General features: G+C 39.2%; 2 protein-coding genes across 21 annotated transcripts in view; one reads left to right on the top strand and one right to left on the bottom strand.

The window, feature by feature from the left end:
• LOC107130780 (uncharacterized) overlaps window positions 1-4,595 on the bottom strand; it is a 428,352-nt gene extending 423,757 nt beyond the window's left edge. For all 14 annotated transcript variants that reach the window (XR_012417592.1, XR_012417598.1, XR_012417591.1 and 11 more), the window contains exon 1: window positions 4,496-4,595. The gene's annotated coding sequence lies outside the window, so the exon portion shown is untranslated. The remainder of the gene's footprint in view (window positions 1-4,495) is intronic.
• LOC102134652 (cyclin-Y-like protein 2) overlaps window positions 1-9,588 on the top strand; it is a 64,164-nt gene extending 54,576 nt beyond the window's left edge. For all 7 annotated transcript variants that reach the window (XM_074001471.1, XM_074001470.1, XM_074001468.1 and 4 more), the window contains 2 exons: window positions 5,861-6,023; window positions 7,537-9,588. In XM_074001471.1, coding sequence (XP_073857572.1) covers window positions 5,861-6,023; window positions 7,537-7,647 — 274 coding nt within the window. In that variant the 3' untranslated portion in view covers window positions 7,648-9,588. The remainder of the gene's footprint in view (window positions 1-5,860; window positions 6,024-7,536) is intronic.
• Window positions 9,589-18,763: the final 9,175 nt, after the last annotated feature.

Genomic DNA, 18,763 nt, shown 5'->3' with positions numbered 1-18,763 from the left:
CAAACAGGGACAATTTGACTTCTTCTTTTCCTAACTGAATACCCTTGATTTCTTTCTCTTGCCTAATTGCCCTAGCCAGAACTTCCAACACTATGTTGAATAGGAGTGGTGAGAGAGGGCATCCCTGTCTTGTGCCAGTTTTCAAAGGGAATTTTTGCAGTTTTTGCCCATTCAGTATGATATTGGCTGTGGGTTTGTCATAAATAGCTCTTATTATTTTGAGGTATGTTCCATCAATACCGAATTTATTGAGCGTTTTTAGCATGAAGGGCTGTTGAATTTTCTCAAAAGCCTTTTCTGCATCTATTGAGATAATCATGTGGTTCTTGTCTTTGGTTCTGTTTATATGCTGGATTATGTTTATTGATTTGCAAATGTTGAACCAGCCTTGCATCCCAGGGATGAAGCCCACTTGATCATGGTGGATAAGCTTTTTGATGTGTTGCTGAATCCGGTTTGCCAGTATTTTATTGAGGATTTTTGCAATGATGTTCATCAGGGATATTGGTCTAAAATTCTCTTTTTTTGTTGTGTCTCTGCCAGGCTTTGGTATCAGGATGATGTTGGCCTCATAAAATGAGTTAGGGAGGATTCCCTCTTTTTCTTTTTTTTTTTTTTTAATTTATTTATTATTATTATACTTTAAGTTCTAGGGTACATGTGCATAACGTGCAGGTTTGTTACATATGTATACTTGTGCCATGTTGGTGTGCTGCACCCATCAACTCGTCATTTACATCAGGTATAACTCCCAATGCAATCCCTCCCCCCTACCCCCTCCCCATGATAGGCCCCGGTGTGTGATGTTCCCCTTCCTGAGTCAAAGTGATCTCATTGTTCAGTTCCCACCTATGAGTGAGAACATGCGGTGTTTGGTTTTCTGTTCTTGTGATAGTTTGCTAAGAATGATGGTTTCAACACCATGGAATACTATGCAGCCATAAAAAAGGATGAGTTTGTGTCCTTTGTAGGGACATGGATTCCCTCTTTTTCTATTGATTGGAATAGTTTCAGAAGGAATGGTACCAACTCCTCCTTGTACCTCTGGTAGAATTCAGCTGTGAATCCATCTGGTCCTGGACTTTTTTTGGTTGGTAGGCTATTAATTGTTGCCTCAATTTCAGAGCCTGCTATTGGTCTATTCAGGGATTCAACTTCTTCCTGGTTTAGTCTTGGGAGAGTGTAAGTGTCCAGGAAATTATCCATTTCTTCTAGATTTTCCAGTTTATTTGCGTAGAGGTGTTTATAGTATTCTCTGATGGTAGTTTGTATTTCTGTGGGGTCGGTGGTGATATCCCCTTTATTATTTTTAATTGCGTCGATTTGATTCTTCTCTCTTTTCTTCTTTATTAGTCTTGCTAGTGGTCTGTCAATTTTGTTGATCTTTTCAAAAAACCAACTCCTAGATTCATTGATTTTTTGGAGGGTTTTTTGTGTCTCTATCTCCTTCAGTTCTGCTCTGATCTTAGTTATTTCTTGCCTTCTGCTAGCTTTAGAATGAGTTTGCTCTTGCTTCTCTAGTTCTTTTAATTGCGATGTTAGAGTGTCAATTTTAGATCTTTCCTGCTTTCTCTTGTGGGCATTTAGTGCTATAAATTTCCCTCTACACACTGCTTTAAATGTGTCCCAGAGATTCTGGTATGTTCTATCTTTGTTCTCATTGGTTTCAAAGAACATCTTTATTTCTGCCTTCATTTTGTTATGTACCCAATAGTCATTCAGGAGCAGGTTGTTCAGTTTCCATGTAGTTGAGCGGTTTTGATTGAGTTTCTTAGTCCTGGGTTCTAGTTTGATTGCACTGTGGTCCGAGAGACAGTTTGTTATAATTTCTGTTCTTGTACATTTGCTGAGGAGTGCTTTACTTCCAATTATGTGGTCAAATTTGGAGTAAGTACGATGTGGTGCTGAGAAGAATGTATATTCTGTTGATTTGGGGTGGAGAGTTCTATAGATGTCTATTAGGTCTGCTTGCTGCAGAGATGAGTTCATTTCCTGGATATCCTTGTTAACTTTCTGTCTCGTTGATCTGTCTAATGTTGACAGTGGAGTGTTGAAGTCTGCCATTATTATTGTATGGGAGTCTAAGTCTCTTTGTAAGTTTCTAAGGACTTGCTTTATGAATCTGGGTGCTCCTGTATTGGGTGCATATATATTTAGGATAGTTAACTCTTCCTGTTGAATTGATCCCTTTACCATTATGTAATGGCCTTCTTTGTCTCTTTTGATCTTTGATGGTTTAAAGTCTGTTTTATCAGAGACTAGTATTGCAACCCCTGCTTTTTTTTGTTCTCCATTTGCTTGGTAAATCTTCCTCCATCCCTTTATTTTGAGCCTATGTATGTCTCTGCGTGTGAGATGGGTCTCCTGAATACAGCAGACTGATGGGTCTTGATTCTTTATCCAGTTTGCCAGTCTGTGTCTTTTAATTGGAGCATTTAGTCCATTTACATTTAAGGTTAATATTGTTATATGTGAACTTGATCCTGCCATTATGATATTAACTGGTTATTTTGCTCATTAGTTGATGCAGTTTCTTCCTAGCCTCGATGGTCTTTACATTTTGGCTTGTTTTTGCAATGGCTGGTACTGGTTGTTCCTTTCCATGTTTAGTGCTTCCTTCAGGGTCTCTTGTAAGGCAGGCCTAGTGGTGACAAAATCTCTAAGCATTTGCTTATCTGTAAAGGATTTTATTTCTCCTTCACTTATGAAACTTAGTTTGGCTGGATATGAAATTCTGGGTTGAAAATTCTTTTCTTTAAGAATGTTGAATATTGGCACCCACTCTCTTCTGGCTTGTAGAGTTTCTGATGAGAGATCTGCTGTTAGTCTGATGGGCTTCCCTTTGTGGGTAACCCGACCTTTCTCTCTGGCTGCCCTTAAGATTTTTTCCTTCATTTCAAGTTTGGTGAATCTGACAATTATGTGTCTTGGAGTTGCTCTTCTCGAGGAGTATCTTTGTGGCATTCTCTGTATTTCCTGGATTTGAATGTTGGCCTGCCCTACTAGGTTTGGGAAGTTCTCCTGGATGATACCCTGAAGAGTGTTTTCCAACTTGGTTCCATTTTCCCCCTCACTTTCAGGCACCCCAATCAGACGTAGATTTGGGCTTTTTACATAATCCCATACTTCTTGCAGGCTTTGTTCATTTCTTTTTCTTCTTTTTTCTTTTGGTTTCTCTTCTCGCTTCATTTCATTCATTTGATCCTCAATCGCTGATACTCTTTCTTCCAGTTGATCGAGTCGTTTACTGAAGCTTGTGCATTTGTCACGTATTTCTCGTGTCATGGTTTTCATCTCTTTCATTTCGTTTATGACCTTCTCTGCATTAATTACTCTAGCCATCAATTCTTCCACGTTTTTTTCAAGATTTTTAGTTTCTTTGCGCTGGGTACGTAATTCCTCCTTTAGCTCTGATAAATTTGATGGACTGAAGCCTTCTTCTCTCATCTCCTCAAAGTCATTCTCCGTCCAGCTTTGATCCGTTGCTGGCGAGGAGCTGCGCTCCTTTGCCGGGGGAGATGCGCTCTTATTTTTTGAATTTCCAGCTTTTCTGCCCTGCTTTTTCCCCATCTTTGTGGTTTTATCTGCCTCTGGTCTTTGATGATGGTGATGTACTGATGGGGTTTTGGTGTAGGTGTCCTTCCTGTTTGATAGTTTTCCTTCTAACAGTCAGGACCCTCAGCTGTAGGTCTGTTGGAGATTGCTTGAGGTCCACTCTAGACCCTGTTTGCCTGGGTATCAGCAGCAGAGGCTGCAGAAGATAGTATATTTCTGAACAGCGAGTGTACCTGTCTGATTCTTGCTTTGGAAGCTTCCTCTCAGGGGTGTACTCCACCCTGTGAGGTGTGGGGTGTGACTGCCCCTAATGGGGGATGTCTCCCAGTTAGGCTACTCAGGGGTCAGGGACCCACTTGAGCAGGCAGTCTGTCCCTTCTCAGTTCTCAACCTCCATGTTGGGAGATCCACTGCTCTCTTCAAAGCTGTCAGACAGAGTCGTTTGCGTCTGCAGAGGTTTCTGCTGCTTTGTTATTGTTTACTGTGCCCTGTCCCCAGAGGTGGTCTACAGAGACAGGCAGGTTTCCTTGAGCTGCTGTGAGCTCCACCCAGTTGGAGCTTCCCAGCAGCTTTGTTTACCTACTTAAGCCTCAGCAATGGTGGGCACCCCTCCCCCAGCCTGGCTGCTGCCTTGCGGGTAGATCACAGACTGCTGTGCTAGCAATGAGGGAGGCTCCGTCGGTGTGGGACCCTCCCGGCCAGGTGTGGGATATGATCTCCTGGTGTGCCTGTTTGCTTAAAGCGCAGTATTGGGGTGGGAGTTACCCGATTTTCCAGGTGTTGTGTGTCTCAGTTCCCCTGGCTAGGAAAAGGGATTCCCTTCCCCCTTGCGCTTCCCAGGTGAGGCGATGCCTCGCCATGCTTCAGCTGTCGCTGGTCGGGCTGCAGCAGCTGACCAGCACCGATCATCCGGCGCTCCCCAGTGAGATGAACCCAGTACCTCAGTTGAAAATGCAGAAATTACCGGTCTTCTGTGTGGCTCACGCTGGGAGTTGGAGACTGGAGCTGTTCCTATTCGGCCATCTTGCTCCGCCCCTCTCTTTGATTTTTCTATAGTCTGAAGTGTAAAGAGTATTCCTGCCCCATAATAGTGACAGCTAATAAATGGCATCCATCATTTCTGTCATCTGATCACTATTGCGGTGCCTTGGGAGTGAGCATGGAGTCTGAGTTGTGCAATGGAACCCTCAAAAATGGGCCCTGAGTTAGCTGCACAAGTGCAGAGAAGGCTGTCCCCTTTCTCCTCATCCCAAACTTGGGGTGCTGGATGCAGAATGGACTGCAAGCAGCTGTGCCCTGTTTGGACATTAGTGTAGGAATCCACCTGCATAGCCTGTATTTGTTTCAAAAAAAGAATTTGGAGCTGTTCTAGTAGCTCAGTGTGATATTTTTAAATAATCAGAGAAAAATTTTATTAACTGACTTAACAAAAAAACACTGCCTATTAAATTCATTTAATATTGTTTAAGGAGTATCTACAAAATTCTGATCTCAGTGTTTTCTTGCAAAAGGAGTGGAAGTAAGGACAGAGACCCTTTCAAATGAAGAATCACTGAGAAACAATGTTTATAAGTAGTATAGCATTTACTTATGCACATTTTTTAAGATTATGCCATAATCAATTTGCATCAGGCTCTCCAATTTAGGAACACTGAGAGGATTTCCCTGTAGGGGAAGTTTTCACATAAATGTTGAAAAAATTGTTAAAACTGAAAACTTTTCTGTATTTGGTAATCTACTAGGGTTCCAATCCAGTGTGCTGTCTTAAATTTCTAAGGTCTGTCTACAGTGTGTGTTATCATAGGTCTTGGAGCAAATATCACGTAAATGAAGGCATTTCCACATTCTATACATTCATAGGTTTTATTTCAGAAATGAGTTCTTATCTTCATGTGAAACTGGAACAATTGAAGACCTTACCATGGATGTTTGTATTTGTAAGGGTTTTCTCCATTGAATCCTTTCATGTTTCCAAAGAAATGAAAAAGCTGAATTTATCATGTTTCTTAAGATTATGTCATTTTTCTCCATATTAAATTCAAATATGTCTTTGAAAGCACAAGGGAAAATCAAGTTATTAACCCAGTTTTTACATTCATGTTGTTTTTGTTTTTCTAAGTTTTCAAAGAAAACTGGGAAAGTTGCATGCTTTCTTGTAGATCTCAGGGTTCCGTACAGTGTGAGTTCTTTCATGTGATCTAATAAATTAGAGTCCATGGTGGCTTTACCACATTTCTTACATGAGAATAATATTTTTGAACTAACATTGTCCTGTGTTGGTTTTGTTGTGTTTCTCCTTCCCCAGGAATGAGTTGGAAAGGCAATTCTTGAAGCTAATTAATTATAATATTGGCGTTACTGGCAGCGTTTATAGCAGATTCTACTTTGATCTTCGCAGCTTGGCACATGACAATGGCCTGTATTCGCCAGTTTATCTTCTTGACAGAGAAAGAGCATGGAAGCTGGAGGTAAGGCTACGAAGTTACTAAGTGGGTTTTCATTCAAACACCAATGCCAGCATCTGTGACTAGGTCATATTAAGTAGTGATTAGAAAAATGGAAAGCATCAAAATTAACTAACATACTGAAGAGCTCATTACCTTTTTGGCATTCTATTTCCTGTATCTTTTACAGTTTTTACAAGGATCCACATTATTTGAAAATTATAGATATATCTTCTCTTTTGTGACCATAATTCAGAATATTTTAATCAAATTTAATTTATTTGTAATCTTTCCCATTTGAACCTTTATCCTTTCAAATCATATGTAAATGATTTCTTGTTATTGTATTCTGAGCAATGTCTACATATATAATGCACTTACTACTCTTGACTTTTTTTATTATTCAGTTTGCAAATTTATGTCATTTGCTACTGTATATACCACAGTGCAGTCAGTCCCATGGGTTTGTTAGACAAAGCATCAGTGCCTAAGCCAAGAGACCTGCACTTAGACTGTATAAGGTGTATGTTTCTCAAGTACTGGATGCAGGAAGTACATGGGATTTTATTGGAAATAATAACTTTTATGGGGCAAAGTAATATTTATGGTTTGTGACTTTTGGTAAGTACACAGCAAAGTTACAGCTGACAAGGATGAACATTTAAAATAGTCATGTTCTGTGGTACCTTGGAAGTATTTTAAAATCATACGTTTTCTATTATAATTAATGTGCAAGTGAAGTAGTGCCTTTTGATGCTTTAGTCATTAGACTTCTTTGATGTTTTGATACAATCCAGCACCTGCTTGCATCGTTAAAATTTGCTTTGAATATATAACAACTACGATAGATTGTGTAGAGTTTGAATAGACTAATAAACTAACTTTTTGCAAAAGTGTACATTCATTATCTTTAAGGAACAAGTACACAGGTAACAGATGATACTGCTCTTAGAAGGCTGTCACAATACTGTGACATCTTTGGGAGGCCAATTTTTAAGTAACTTAATAAAACAAATTCCCATTTGCTCCAGCAATCTCATTCTAGCCCTGAGATTACCTTAGTGAGGTGACAGAACTTGGCAGTGTAAACCTCAGCCAAAGTAACTATAACTGGGACGGGCGCGGTGGCTCATGCCTGTAATTCCAGCACTTTGGGAGGCCAAGGTGGGTGGATCATGAGATCAGAAGTTCAAGACCAACCTGGCCAAAATGATGAACCCCTGTTGCTACTAAAAATATGAAAATTAGCTGGGCGTGGTGGCAGGTGCCTGTAATCCCAGCTACTCGGGGGACTGAGGCAGAGAATTGCTTGAACCCAGGAGGCGGAGGTTGCAGTGGGCTGAGATTGTGCCATTGTACTCCAGCCTGGGCGACAGAGCAAGACTCCTCAAAAAAAAAAAAAAAGAAAAAGAAAAAAAAAAGTAGCTGTAACTGAACTATCTAAAGGAGTTGCATGTGTGGCTTATCATCAGTGGTGACTGTTAAAAAGTTGGAACCCTTTTTAAAATTGTACCTCTTTTCTGTTTGACATTCTTAGGCTTTTTCAAGGATGGAACAATACAAAGTTTTCTATAGTGCTGCCAAGAATGGGTCTTTGAGTGCTGAAGATTTAATTCATCTTCAGCGTGCTAAGGCCATCCTCTTCTGAAGGAAGAAATAAGGGGTAATGTGACATCTGAACCCCTCATCCAAAAAGACAGGAAAATATCATCTCTCCTGCTAAAGAACTAGAAAAGTTGGTATTTTCAAAAGAAGAAACACCTCAATTCAAGTAAACTCAAGGAAAACTAAGATTGCACTTCATAGTAAAGAATGGGACCTTGTCAGGGTAACAACACACTCTTACACTCTTCTGTCCCGTTTAATGTATACAGAGTTATCAAAACCACTCCAAAGTGAAGACTCCTTCTGCCCACGCACAGATATTTGCTTAGTGTGTGGGCTGATAGCTGTGAACTGTGTAAGGCTTTTAAAACAATAGTTTAACTTTTTAGATTTTAAAGGTAACTTTTCTGTTTCTTTATGTTTTTTCTTTTCCCCAATATTGCTGCATATGCATTTGGAATCAGTGCAGTATCACTGTTAAAACATGGGAGTCTAACAACTCCTAAAGCCACTAGGAGCAGACCCAGAATTGTCAGGTATGGAAGGGCTCTTCCTTCCTACTTTTACCAGTAACTACTAGTTACTGGCAATCATGAAGCAAAAGCTGCCAGATAAGGTTTGCCATTCACATCCTTTGTAAGCCCTTCTTATTAGCAGTTTAGCATGTTTGGGGTCATAAAAAGAGAAAATATTGGTTATTGATTATCTACTTTTATGAAGGTCTGTGGTGTATTTCTTGTGAACTATAATGGTTCTCATTTGCTGATAAATTTTCTTATTGTTAAGTAAATGTATTCAAAGATGATTTCATAGTGCCAAGCAACATGGTGATCCAGTGGTTATGTAAAAATAATAAAATATGACGTGTCCTGAAAGTTTCAGGGCAGTTTTTAGCTTTAATATAGTGTGCCTGGGCCCTCCAGAGGACTGCAGCATATATGTACATGCTGTAAATCTTTACAAAATACCATTTGGAAGTGTAATTGTATTTCTTCTTTTTATTTTTAATAGATGGTGTCTCACTATATTGCCCAAGCTACAGTGCAATCAGAGACACAATCATAGCTCACCACAGCCTGAAAACCCTGGCCTCAAGCAATCTTCCCATGTCAGTCTACCAAGTAGCTGGGACCATAGGTGTGTACCACCGCCTCTGGCTTTATTTTGCAGAATTTGAATATTAAGCTTTTAACTTTTTGTTTCAGTCAATATCTGCTATCTTCAAGAAGGAGTGAAACAAAAAATTAAAAGCTTAATATTCAGGAGCTAGGCATGTTTGTAGTACCAGCTACTCACGAGACTTAAATGGGAGGATCACTTGAGGCCTAGCCTTGGAGGCTGCAGTGCGCTGTGATTGTGCCTGTAAATAGCCATTGCACTCCAGCCTTGGCAACAAAATGAGACCCTGTCACTTAAAAAAATGGCAAAACTAAATAAACGTTAAAAAAAAATACAACAGGCTTTTCAATGATGTTTTGTAAATGTTTGTAGCATTGTTACTTTTACAAGTATCAAAGCTTAAAATTACACTAAGACTTTTGGAATTCTTGTGTTTTTATAAAGTTCCCTTTTCTCTTGTAAAGTTGCTCTTTGGATGGCTTTTATCTGCATTGATAACCTCAAATTATTTTCCCTAGATGTGATGAAGAGGAGGATCTGTGTTAATTCACATATAACAAATTAGAAGGAATTGGACCGTAATAGTAGTAGGTGATGTAATACATTTTATTATCCCACATGTTAACCTGGGTGCAGGTATCATATTTCATGTCCTGCTATTTAAAAAGAGCCTCCATAAGCCTTAGGAACACTAGCTCCTGAAAAATATCATTTATGGAATGCAGAACTTAGAGACTGAAGTATTGACTGCAGTTTTATTTTCAAAAGATAAATGCTACAATTGATGTGGTTTTCATTTCTCATGTTTATATTAAAAGAAAACCGAGTAAACTGTTTAATTAAAATGTGGCAAATGTGTTTATAACACTTCTATTCACATAGTGTTGCATCTCTGCCTAACTTAAATAGTTTAAATCAGTCTTGATATGTCTTAAAGCATTTTTGTAAGTTGCCTTGACCATACACAAGTTGGTTTAATCCATGCCTGTATTTAAGATGTAATATCTCTTTTCTCTCTCTTTTTTTTTTTTTTTTTTTTGAGACGGAGTCTAGCTTTCTTGCCCAGGCTGGAGTGCAGTGGCGTGATCTTGGCTCACTGCAATCTCCGCCTGCCGGGTTCAATCTATTCTCCTGCCTCAGCCTCCCGAGTGGCTGGGACTACAGGCGCACACCACCACACCCCACTGATTTTTTGTATTTTAGTAGAGACCAGGTTTCACCATGTGGCCCAGGCTGGTCTCGAACTCCTGACCTCAGGGAATCCGCCCACCTCGGCCACCCAAAGTGCTAGGATTACAGGCATGAGCCACCATGCCTGGCCCTCAATTTTAAGAAAATTTATTACACTTAAAATAACTCTCTGGCCACAGTACTTAATGGCATAGTGCATTAGATGGCATCTTTGAATAGCTGGTTATTGTATCTGAGAGGAAAAACCCATTAGAATATGAGATTAGATAAATATACCAAAGAGAAAGGATTTACAGGAATAGTGTAGAATTAGAACGAGGGTGTTTGAAGTTTTCAGTTACACAGAAAAAATATGGAAGTACAGAAAGTAGAATTAAAGTTGCTGTACAGACGGTGACCTAAACCACATAATTTGACGTTAGCACACTGTTTTCAAGCTTACATTTTAGTTAAAAATAAATCACTGTTTTTTCTGAATTAAAATTCTAGCCACTCAGCTTCAGTGATTCTCACTAAATCCTGATAATATTGGTATATTTTTATCCATTTTAATTATTTAGTACCTAAGTTAAAATCTTCAACTCATCATTTTATCTTGATAAATTGCAAACTAGAATCAATGATCTGCATTAAACTTAGAAGAAAAAGTGTATGATGAATCCTTGTTTATAAGATGGTTTGCACCTTATAATATGCCATTAACTAAGTAGAAGTCCTGACATATATGAGTGGTCAGAGATTTAAAAACCAGTTTGGCAGAGGGACACTGGACATAAATTCGTGACTTCAAAAGTAAGTCAGGGCTGGACGCAGTGGCTCAGGCCTGTAATCCCAGCAGTTTGGGAGGCTGAGGCGGGCAGATCACTTGAACCCAGCAGTTCAAGACCAGTCTGGCCAACATGGCAAAACCCCCTCTCTACTAGAAATACAAAAATTAGCCAAGCATGGTGGCAACCGTTTATGGTGCTAGCTCCTCGGGAGACTGAGGCATGAGAATTGCTTGAGCCTAGGAGGCAGAGGTTGCAATGACTATCCCAGCCTCACCCTTAACTTTTTCTGCTACTTTCCAATGTAGCAGTGTTTGATGTTTGTCACCCACCTCCCTCTCAGCTGAAAGAGCTTGTGAAAACTGCAGCTTCTCTAAATGCGGTATGGCATCCTCGATTTGATCCTGGGACAAAGAACGTGAGTGGAAAACCTGATGAAGTCTGGAGTTAGTAGTAATGTGCCAACATTGATTTTTTAGTTTTAACAAATGTACCATGTCAATACGAGATGTTCACATTAGTGGGGAACTGGTAAGGGTGTACAGAAAACTGAGTTATTTTTGTGAATTTTTTAAGTGTCTTTTTATAAAACAGCCTTTTGGGCCCCAGATCTAATGAATCTCAATTCCTGGCACTGAGGCCTGGGAATCTAAAATTGTAACACATATCCTAAATGATTCTTAGATTCCAATTGAAATCCTTGTCTTGCCAATTTCCTTTTATTTCTTGTCTGAACAGTTGCCTCTCCCTTGTTTCACTTATCTTAATCCTTGAACTCTTCCAAATCCTAGGATTTAAGTACCGTTATCTGTTTTTCCCAGATGAGAAAACTGCATAGTAAGAGGTGGAGTGTCCAGGATCATAGAGTTCATAAAAGGTGAAGCTGGGACTTATATTCCCAATCAGCCTGGCTCCCAAGTCTGTGCTTACAGCCGCTCTGCATCAACCCTATTTCTATTCATGATAAGCTCAAGAGCTCTGTAACTAAATCAACAAAAAACACCATTCTTACCAATATTATCCTGGGTCCACCTATTTCACCTATTTCTCCACTTTTTTAAGTCCAGCAGCCCTTCTTGCTTCAGCATGTGGGCTTTGCCCTTTCCCTTTTTTTTTTTTTTTTTTTTGAGACGGAGTCTTGCTCTGTTGCCCAGGCTGGAGTACAGTGGCGTGATCTCGGCTCACTGCAAGCTCGGCCTCCTAGGTTCATGCCGTTCTCCCACCTCAGCCTCCCGAGTAGCTGGGACTACAGGTGCCCGCCACTATGCCTGGCTAAATTTTTTTTGTATTTTTAGTAGATATGGGGTTTCACTGTATTAGCCAGGATGGTCTCGATCTCCTGACCTCATGATCTGCCCGCCTCGGCCTCCCAAAGTGCTGGGATTACAGGCGTGAGTCACCATGCCTGGCCCCCTTCTTTTCCACTGGAGGAATATGAGCAATGGGAAAGCATGGGGAAGATGTGTTGATGAGAGCCCTGCACGCAGAAGGTGTAAGGTGCAGTTGCCCTTCTCTCAGGACTCAGCTCAACAACTGTATTTTCTAGTCTGCCTCTCCCAGCTGCTTTAACTTAGATACTAATGTAATGAAGTTCACAGCACCTGCCTTGACATGAAATTACATGCTCTCATATATTGCTAATTCACTTCTCACTAGATTTATGTGGTCTCCCTGAAACACTTTAAGCTCCTAATTATGGAGTCATGTCTCCCACATACTGTATCTCAGAGTATGACGGAGAATGCTGACATACCAGGCCTTAAAGTGAGGTGGTGTTGGTAGATTGGTGGACAATCTTTATTTTGCCAAAGCAGCAGTCGGCAGAAGGTGGTATGAAAATAGCACCTCAGGCTCAGTAAGCATCTGGTTAGATTACCAGGGAGAAGCCAACCCTCAGTTTGTACCTAGGCTTCCTGATGTGGGTTTATAGCTCAACAGCAAGTTGTGGACCCAGCAGCTGAATAGAAAAGTTTTGAGAGTTTCTGTCTTCCAACCAGATGCACAAAAAAGCATCGTGTCTATTCAGATTGTTTCAGCATAAATGGAGCATTTTTAAAATGGAAGGGAATCTCGGGCAATGACTGTTTTTCCACATATCTTCATTTCTTCAAGTGGATCATGAAACAATAACAGGATTGCTAGGAGAAACCTAGGAAGTATATTCAATTAAAACATGTTTTAATTAGTTCTACTTATGTTATTGGAATTTGCTTGAGTTTAAGATTAATAAAATTTTTGCTGCTTATATTTTAAGTACATTTGAAAAATCTGATTCTAAAATTAAAATCCACATCTCTCGTCACATATCCTTAGGAAGCAGTGTATCTGCATGCAAACATGAATAGAAAGAGACTTCTATGGCATCTCTTTATTTTCTTTGCTATCGCTTTAATATATTTTAAAATTAATGTACATTAATTGGGAACAAAGAAACAGAAGCACATTTCTTTTTATCGTAAATAACTAATTTTGATATTTAACAGAAATCTTAAATCATTTTACCTTTCTACAAATACAAGCAAAACTTTTTTTGCAAATAATAAAGTTAACATAAATATATGGGACTAACATAACAAAATACAGCTGCCATTCTACTAACTCTCAGAAAAAAATAAAAACAAGATCTACCAAGATGCTGTGGGTAGATATAGAACTAGAAATACCATTTGACCTAGCCATTCCATTACTGGGTATATACCCAAAGGATTATAAATCATGCTGCTATAAAGACACATGCACACATATGTTTATCACAGCACTATTCACAATAGCAAAGACTGGAACCAACCCAAATGCCCATCAATGATAGACTGGATTAAGAAAATGTGGCACATATACACCATGGAATACTATGCAGCCATAAAAAAAGGATGAGTTTATGTCTTTGTAGGGACATGGATGAAGCTGGAAACCATCATTCTGAGCAAACTATTGCAAGGACAGAAAACCAAACACCGCATGTTCTCACTCATGGGTGGGAATTGAACAATGAGAACACTTGGACACAGGGTGGGGAACACCACACACTGGGACCTGTCATGGGGTAGGGGGAGCGGGGAGGGATAGCATTAGGAGATATACCGAATGTAAATGGCGAGTTAATGGGTGAAGCACACCAACATGGCACGTGCATACGTATGTAACAAACCTGCACATTGTGCACACACCCCCTAGAACTTAAAAGTATAATAAATTATTACTGGTAGGTGATTATAAATCTGCTTTACCCTTTATCTAAAAAGCTAAATCCTTGTGGCATTAAGATTTTCTTTCTCCAACCCCAGTTTCCATTACTTGGAGACACATTGCTGGTCAGCCAATTGAATGGTGATATTTCGGGGAAAGACAGAAATAATTCCTACCACCTGGATTTTTTCAGAATTGGGAAGGGAGAAAAACTATCCCCAAAGACAATGAAAATCCATTCTAGCAAGATGGTGCAATGACCTGCAAAGAAAAATGCACTCCAGGCACACCCGGGGGCACAGTGCAGAGGCTCTCCAGAGGGTGGTCATTGAGTACTTCGGTGAACAGAATACGGGTGGAAGCATCCACGTGATAGGATATCCTGACTTGACACTAGAGTCAGGCCTATTAACATTATTAACATTCCAGCCAGTACTGCACACCCTGAGTGTGTCATCTTGAAAAGATTTGTTTTCTTATTTCAACTTGCATGTTTATTAAGTATACAATGCATTTTATTGACAGAGCTTGAAAGATAGGAAAATACTCTCAAAAAAACATAAAAATGTGACTATCAGAAAAAATCTAATGATATTTTTAATTTGTTAAAAATTCTTATTTTATTTGTTCTACTCCTGAGAATGTGTAATAAGTATCTGAGGTCTGTACTTTCCGGGGGTAGTTTCAAGCAGAATCTCAGGGCTTAGTTTTAGGGATATTACTGGGTAAGAAGGAAAAATTCTTTTCCTTTATATCTGCAGATAAATTAATACAGTTGCACAAGAAATTGTGATAGGTCAATTGGTGATTTACAGAAAATAAAAATAAAAAATTAAAAAAATCAGTTTCTCTTTTCTGTATGGTGGAGTATTTGTGAGAGTGGATAAATCTATTCTGTAGGTGGGTGCGGTGGTTCACGCCTGTAATCCCGGCACTTTGGGAGGCCGAGGCAGGTGGATCACCTGAGCTTGGGAGTTCGAAACCAGCCTGACTAACATGGAGAAACCCTGTGTGTACTAAAAATACAATATTAACCAGGCCCACACCTGTAATCCCAGCTACTCGGGAGGCTGAGGCAGGAGAATAGCTTGAATCCGGGAGGCGGAGGGTGTGGTGAGCCAAGATCATGCCATTGCACTCCAGGCTAGGCAACAAGAGCAAAACTCCGTCTCAAAAAAACAAACAAAAACTAAACGAATAACCTTGACTGGAAATCAGAGACCTGAGCCCGTTGGCTGCAGGCTAAGGCCAATCGACCTGTCAAATGAGATCATGAATAGCACAGTTATTTCTTCTTGGGGAGCTTCCCCTGCAGCTGACCCAGCCTGCTCAGAGCAGCCATTGAAGGAGCCTTTATACTGAGTGAAGCTCCAGAGCCCTGGAAAGCTGGGAATGCACAGGCAGACATGGTGAGAGCTGAAATGCGAGGCGGGTTGTGATGTCTTCTGTGAGGGTGTAATTGTTATTCTCCTGAGGCTGTTTCTTGATACTGTCAAATTCAGATGTAGGTAAGAAGTGACTTTATTCTAAAGGAGTATTGCAATGGGGAAAGCGCCAAGCATCAGATCTACAGGCATCTCAAAAGAGGCAGAAAAGGGCTGTGTTTCATATGGAGAAGCAAACAAGATTAGAAGGAAGGTGGGAGAAAGAGAGGAGAATGGAGAATGGCAAAATCAGATTCAAGGGTAGAGAATGTTTCACCCTAAAGTCAGCCTTTTCTTAGGAGGGACATAAAGGCGGGGTGTATATCAGCCTTTTCTCTGGAGGGGCATAAAGGCAGAGAAGTCCATAAACGAACTGATAGAGATGAAAACCATGACACGAGAACTACGTGACAAATGCACAAGCTTCAGTAACTGACTCAATCAAGTGGAAGAAACAGTATCAGCCATTGAATATCAAATGAACGAAATGAAGTGAGAAGTTTAGGAAAAAAACAGTAAAAAGAAATGAAAAAAGAAATGAACAAAGAGTAAAAGAAATGAACTCAGACTGAAGATGGACCAGAGTCCGGGAGCCTGAGAAAAGGAGAGAAACTTAAGCAAAGTTTGTTTAACAAGTATTTTGTTCTGAACACCAAAGACAAAATTATTTGTTTATGAGGGAAAAATGAGAATTTAAAGAGTCTGTGAATTCGTGATATCTAAAAGAGGAAGCATCATCTAAGTCATAATGAAAAGGGTATTTATTTGCAGTAAGCTGCTCCTACAGAACACAAAGGATGGAGGATTCTTAATCATGGCTGTTTATCAAGATTTACTACCTACCCATTTTTTTCCCTGCCTTATTTGTCCTATACATTTTTTTTTTTTCCATTTGGTTTTCCTGAGTTGTATCCTATATAATAACCTGGTAAACGTAAGTAAAGTTTCTCTGCTAAGTTCTGTGAGTAGTTGTATCAAATTATTAAACTTGAGCAAGGGGGTTATGGAAGCCCATGATTTATGGACAGTGGCTCAGAAGTATAGGTGGAATCGCTGGAACCCAGGAGGCAAAGGTTGCAGTGAGCCAAGATCGCGCCATTGCACTCCAGGGTGACAGAGTGAGACTCTGTCTCAAAAATAAATAAATAAATAAATAAATAAATAGTTTAAATAAAATCTTGTTTTAACCAATTTTTTTTGTATTCATGTAATTTTGTTAATATCAAAGACCCACTTCTAGAAAGACTATTATAATTTTCTTCTTAATCCTACCCAACTAAAGTATACAACCTCATTTTCTACAAAAAACACAAAAGTTTCTATTAAATAACTTTTCTACAACCTACATAGATGATGCACGACATGCTTAAACTTTCTGTTTTGCCTAAATATTTCTCTTTCTTGAACAACCTAGTCATTTTAGGGCAAAAAATTTACCACACAAAATACCTTCTTACGTAAAATTGCTTTCCTTTTCACTGTCTTTATCAAAAATACCGCTTTATATCTTTAACTTTCTTATGTCTCTTATTTCCTGGTTTCTTTTACCTTGTTTTATACATAACTTTTAAGGAAGCTTTGAATTAAACAAAGATATTTACCTTTTAATAAGAACATCTAAAAAATGTTTTCCTGTATTTTTAAGTTGGAAATTATCCAGCTACTTAATATCTATTGATAACCTTAGATCTTTAACCATATGGCAAGTCTCTTTACAAGCATTTATTCCATTACATTTACCAGACTAATTTATTTAATGTTTTACCTAGTGTTTTTTGTTTGTTTGTTTGTTTGTTTTTTTGTGTTGTTTTTTTTTTTTTTTTTTTTTTTTTTGAGATGATTTCACTCTTCATGCCCAGGCCAGAGTGCACTGGTGTGGTCTTGGCTCACTGCAACCTCCGCCTCCCCAGTTCAAGCGATTCTCCTGCTCCAGCCTCCTGAGTAGCTGGCATTACAGGTACCCACCACCATGCCCAGCTAATTTCGGTATTTTTACTAGAGACGGGGTTTCACCATGTTGGCCAGGCTGGTCTCGAACTCCTGACCTCCGGTGATATGCCTGCCACAGCCTCCCATAGTGCTGAGATTACAGACGTTAGCCACCGTGCCCTGCCTTTACCTAGATTATGTATGAAAACTTTGATAGTCATTATTTAAAAGTGAATTCCCTATTAATCATTTTTATAGCTGTGAATTTCAGATGTTTATTTAAGTGGGATTCTTAAGATTAAATATAAGGGTATTTTTACCAATAACTCAGAAGTTAACTATTTTCATTAAACTAAGATATTTCATGTGTCCTATTTATCAATAATTACACAAGCAAAGATCATTCTTACTTGGGCTGGGTTTTATGGTTTTATAACCCTTATGGCAAATCTTCCAGTATTCTGCAGGAATAATCATGAAATCACTTAATAAACAAATGCAAACAGAAATGCTAATAATTCTTACAACATTTCTAATATTATTTTGCCAATAATTTGAAAGTCAGCTTATTTATAAAAGATTTTACTTAAGTCACATGAACTTGAAAAAGCATTTGACTAGTCTTTTTTATTGATAAAATGGTTGATTTATGCACTTTTATTTTTAAGACCATGAATTATAACTCTGTATTTATAGTAGAGAAACATTGTGTACACAACACATAAATATGTAAACTTATTAGGCATGCTGACAGAAGTATGTCTTATAGATTCATAAGACCTCTTGTTTTTCCTATCCTAGACTTTTAAATATTTTGTCTTTTTTTTTTTTTTTTAAATAGGTTTTTGGGGAACAGGTGGTGTTTGGTTACATGGATAAGTTCTTTACTAGTGATTTCTGAGATTTTGGTGTACCCATCATCTGAGCACTGTACGCTGACCAATGTCTTGTATTTTATCTTTCACCCACTTCCTACCCTTTCCCCCAAGTCCCCAAAGTCCATTGTATCATTCTTATGCCTTTGCATCCTCATAGCTTACCCCCCACTTATCAGTGAGAACATACGATGTTTGATTTTCTGTTCCTCAGTTACTTCACTTAGAATTATGATCTTTAGTTTCATCTATGTTGCTATGAATGCCATTATTTTCTTCCTATTTATGGGTGAGTAGTATCCATGGCATAAATGTGGTGTAGGGAACTACTGAAAGTAGGTGGGATAGAGACATGGGTGAGAGTGGATAATTCTTATTCTCTAGGTCCTCCCTGCTTCATGGGTGCAAGCTGCTTTGGCACCAATGGGCGGCACCTGCCAAGATTGCCAGGACTCAGGGATGCAAGGACAGAAGAAGGAAAGAGGACATTCTTCCTTCTCTCCCTCACATACTCTGGGTATATCTGCTAGGAAGAGAAGGGAACCAGGCGTGCCTGCTCCCTTCTTTCTAAATGGGTAGCCATTCATCTTCAGTCTGTGCCCCTTTCAAATGTATCCTGAAACCCTGGGACTCCTTTGAAAAAAACATCTTTTTCTTTCTCCTCCTCT

The sequence above is a fragment of the Macaca fascicularis genome, chromosome 9 (genome assembly GCF_037993035.2).
Source record: "Macaca fascicularis isolate 582-1 chromosome 9, T2T-MFA8v1.1".
In the NCBI taxonomy this organism is placed as follows: Eukaryota; Metazoa; Chordata; class Mammalia; order Primates; family Cercopithecidae; genus Macaca; species Macaca fascicularis.
This window is presented reverse-complemented; position numbering and strand designations above follow the sequence as displayed.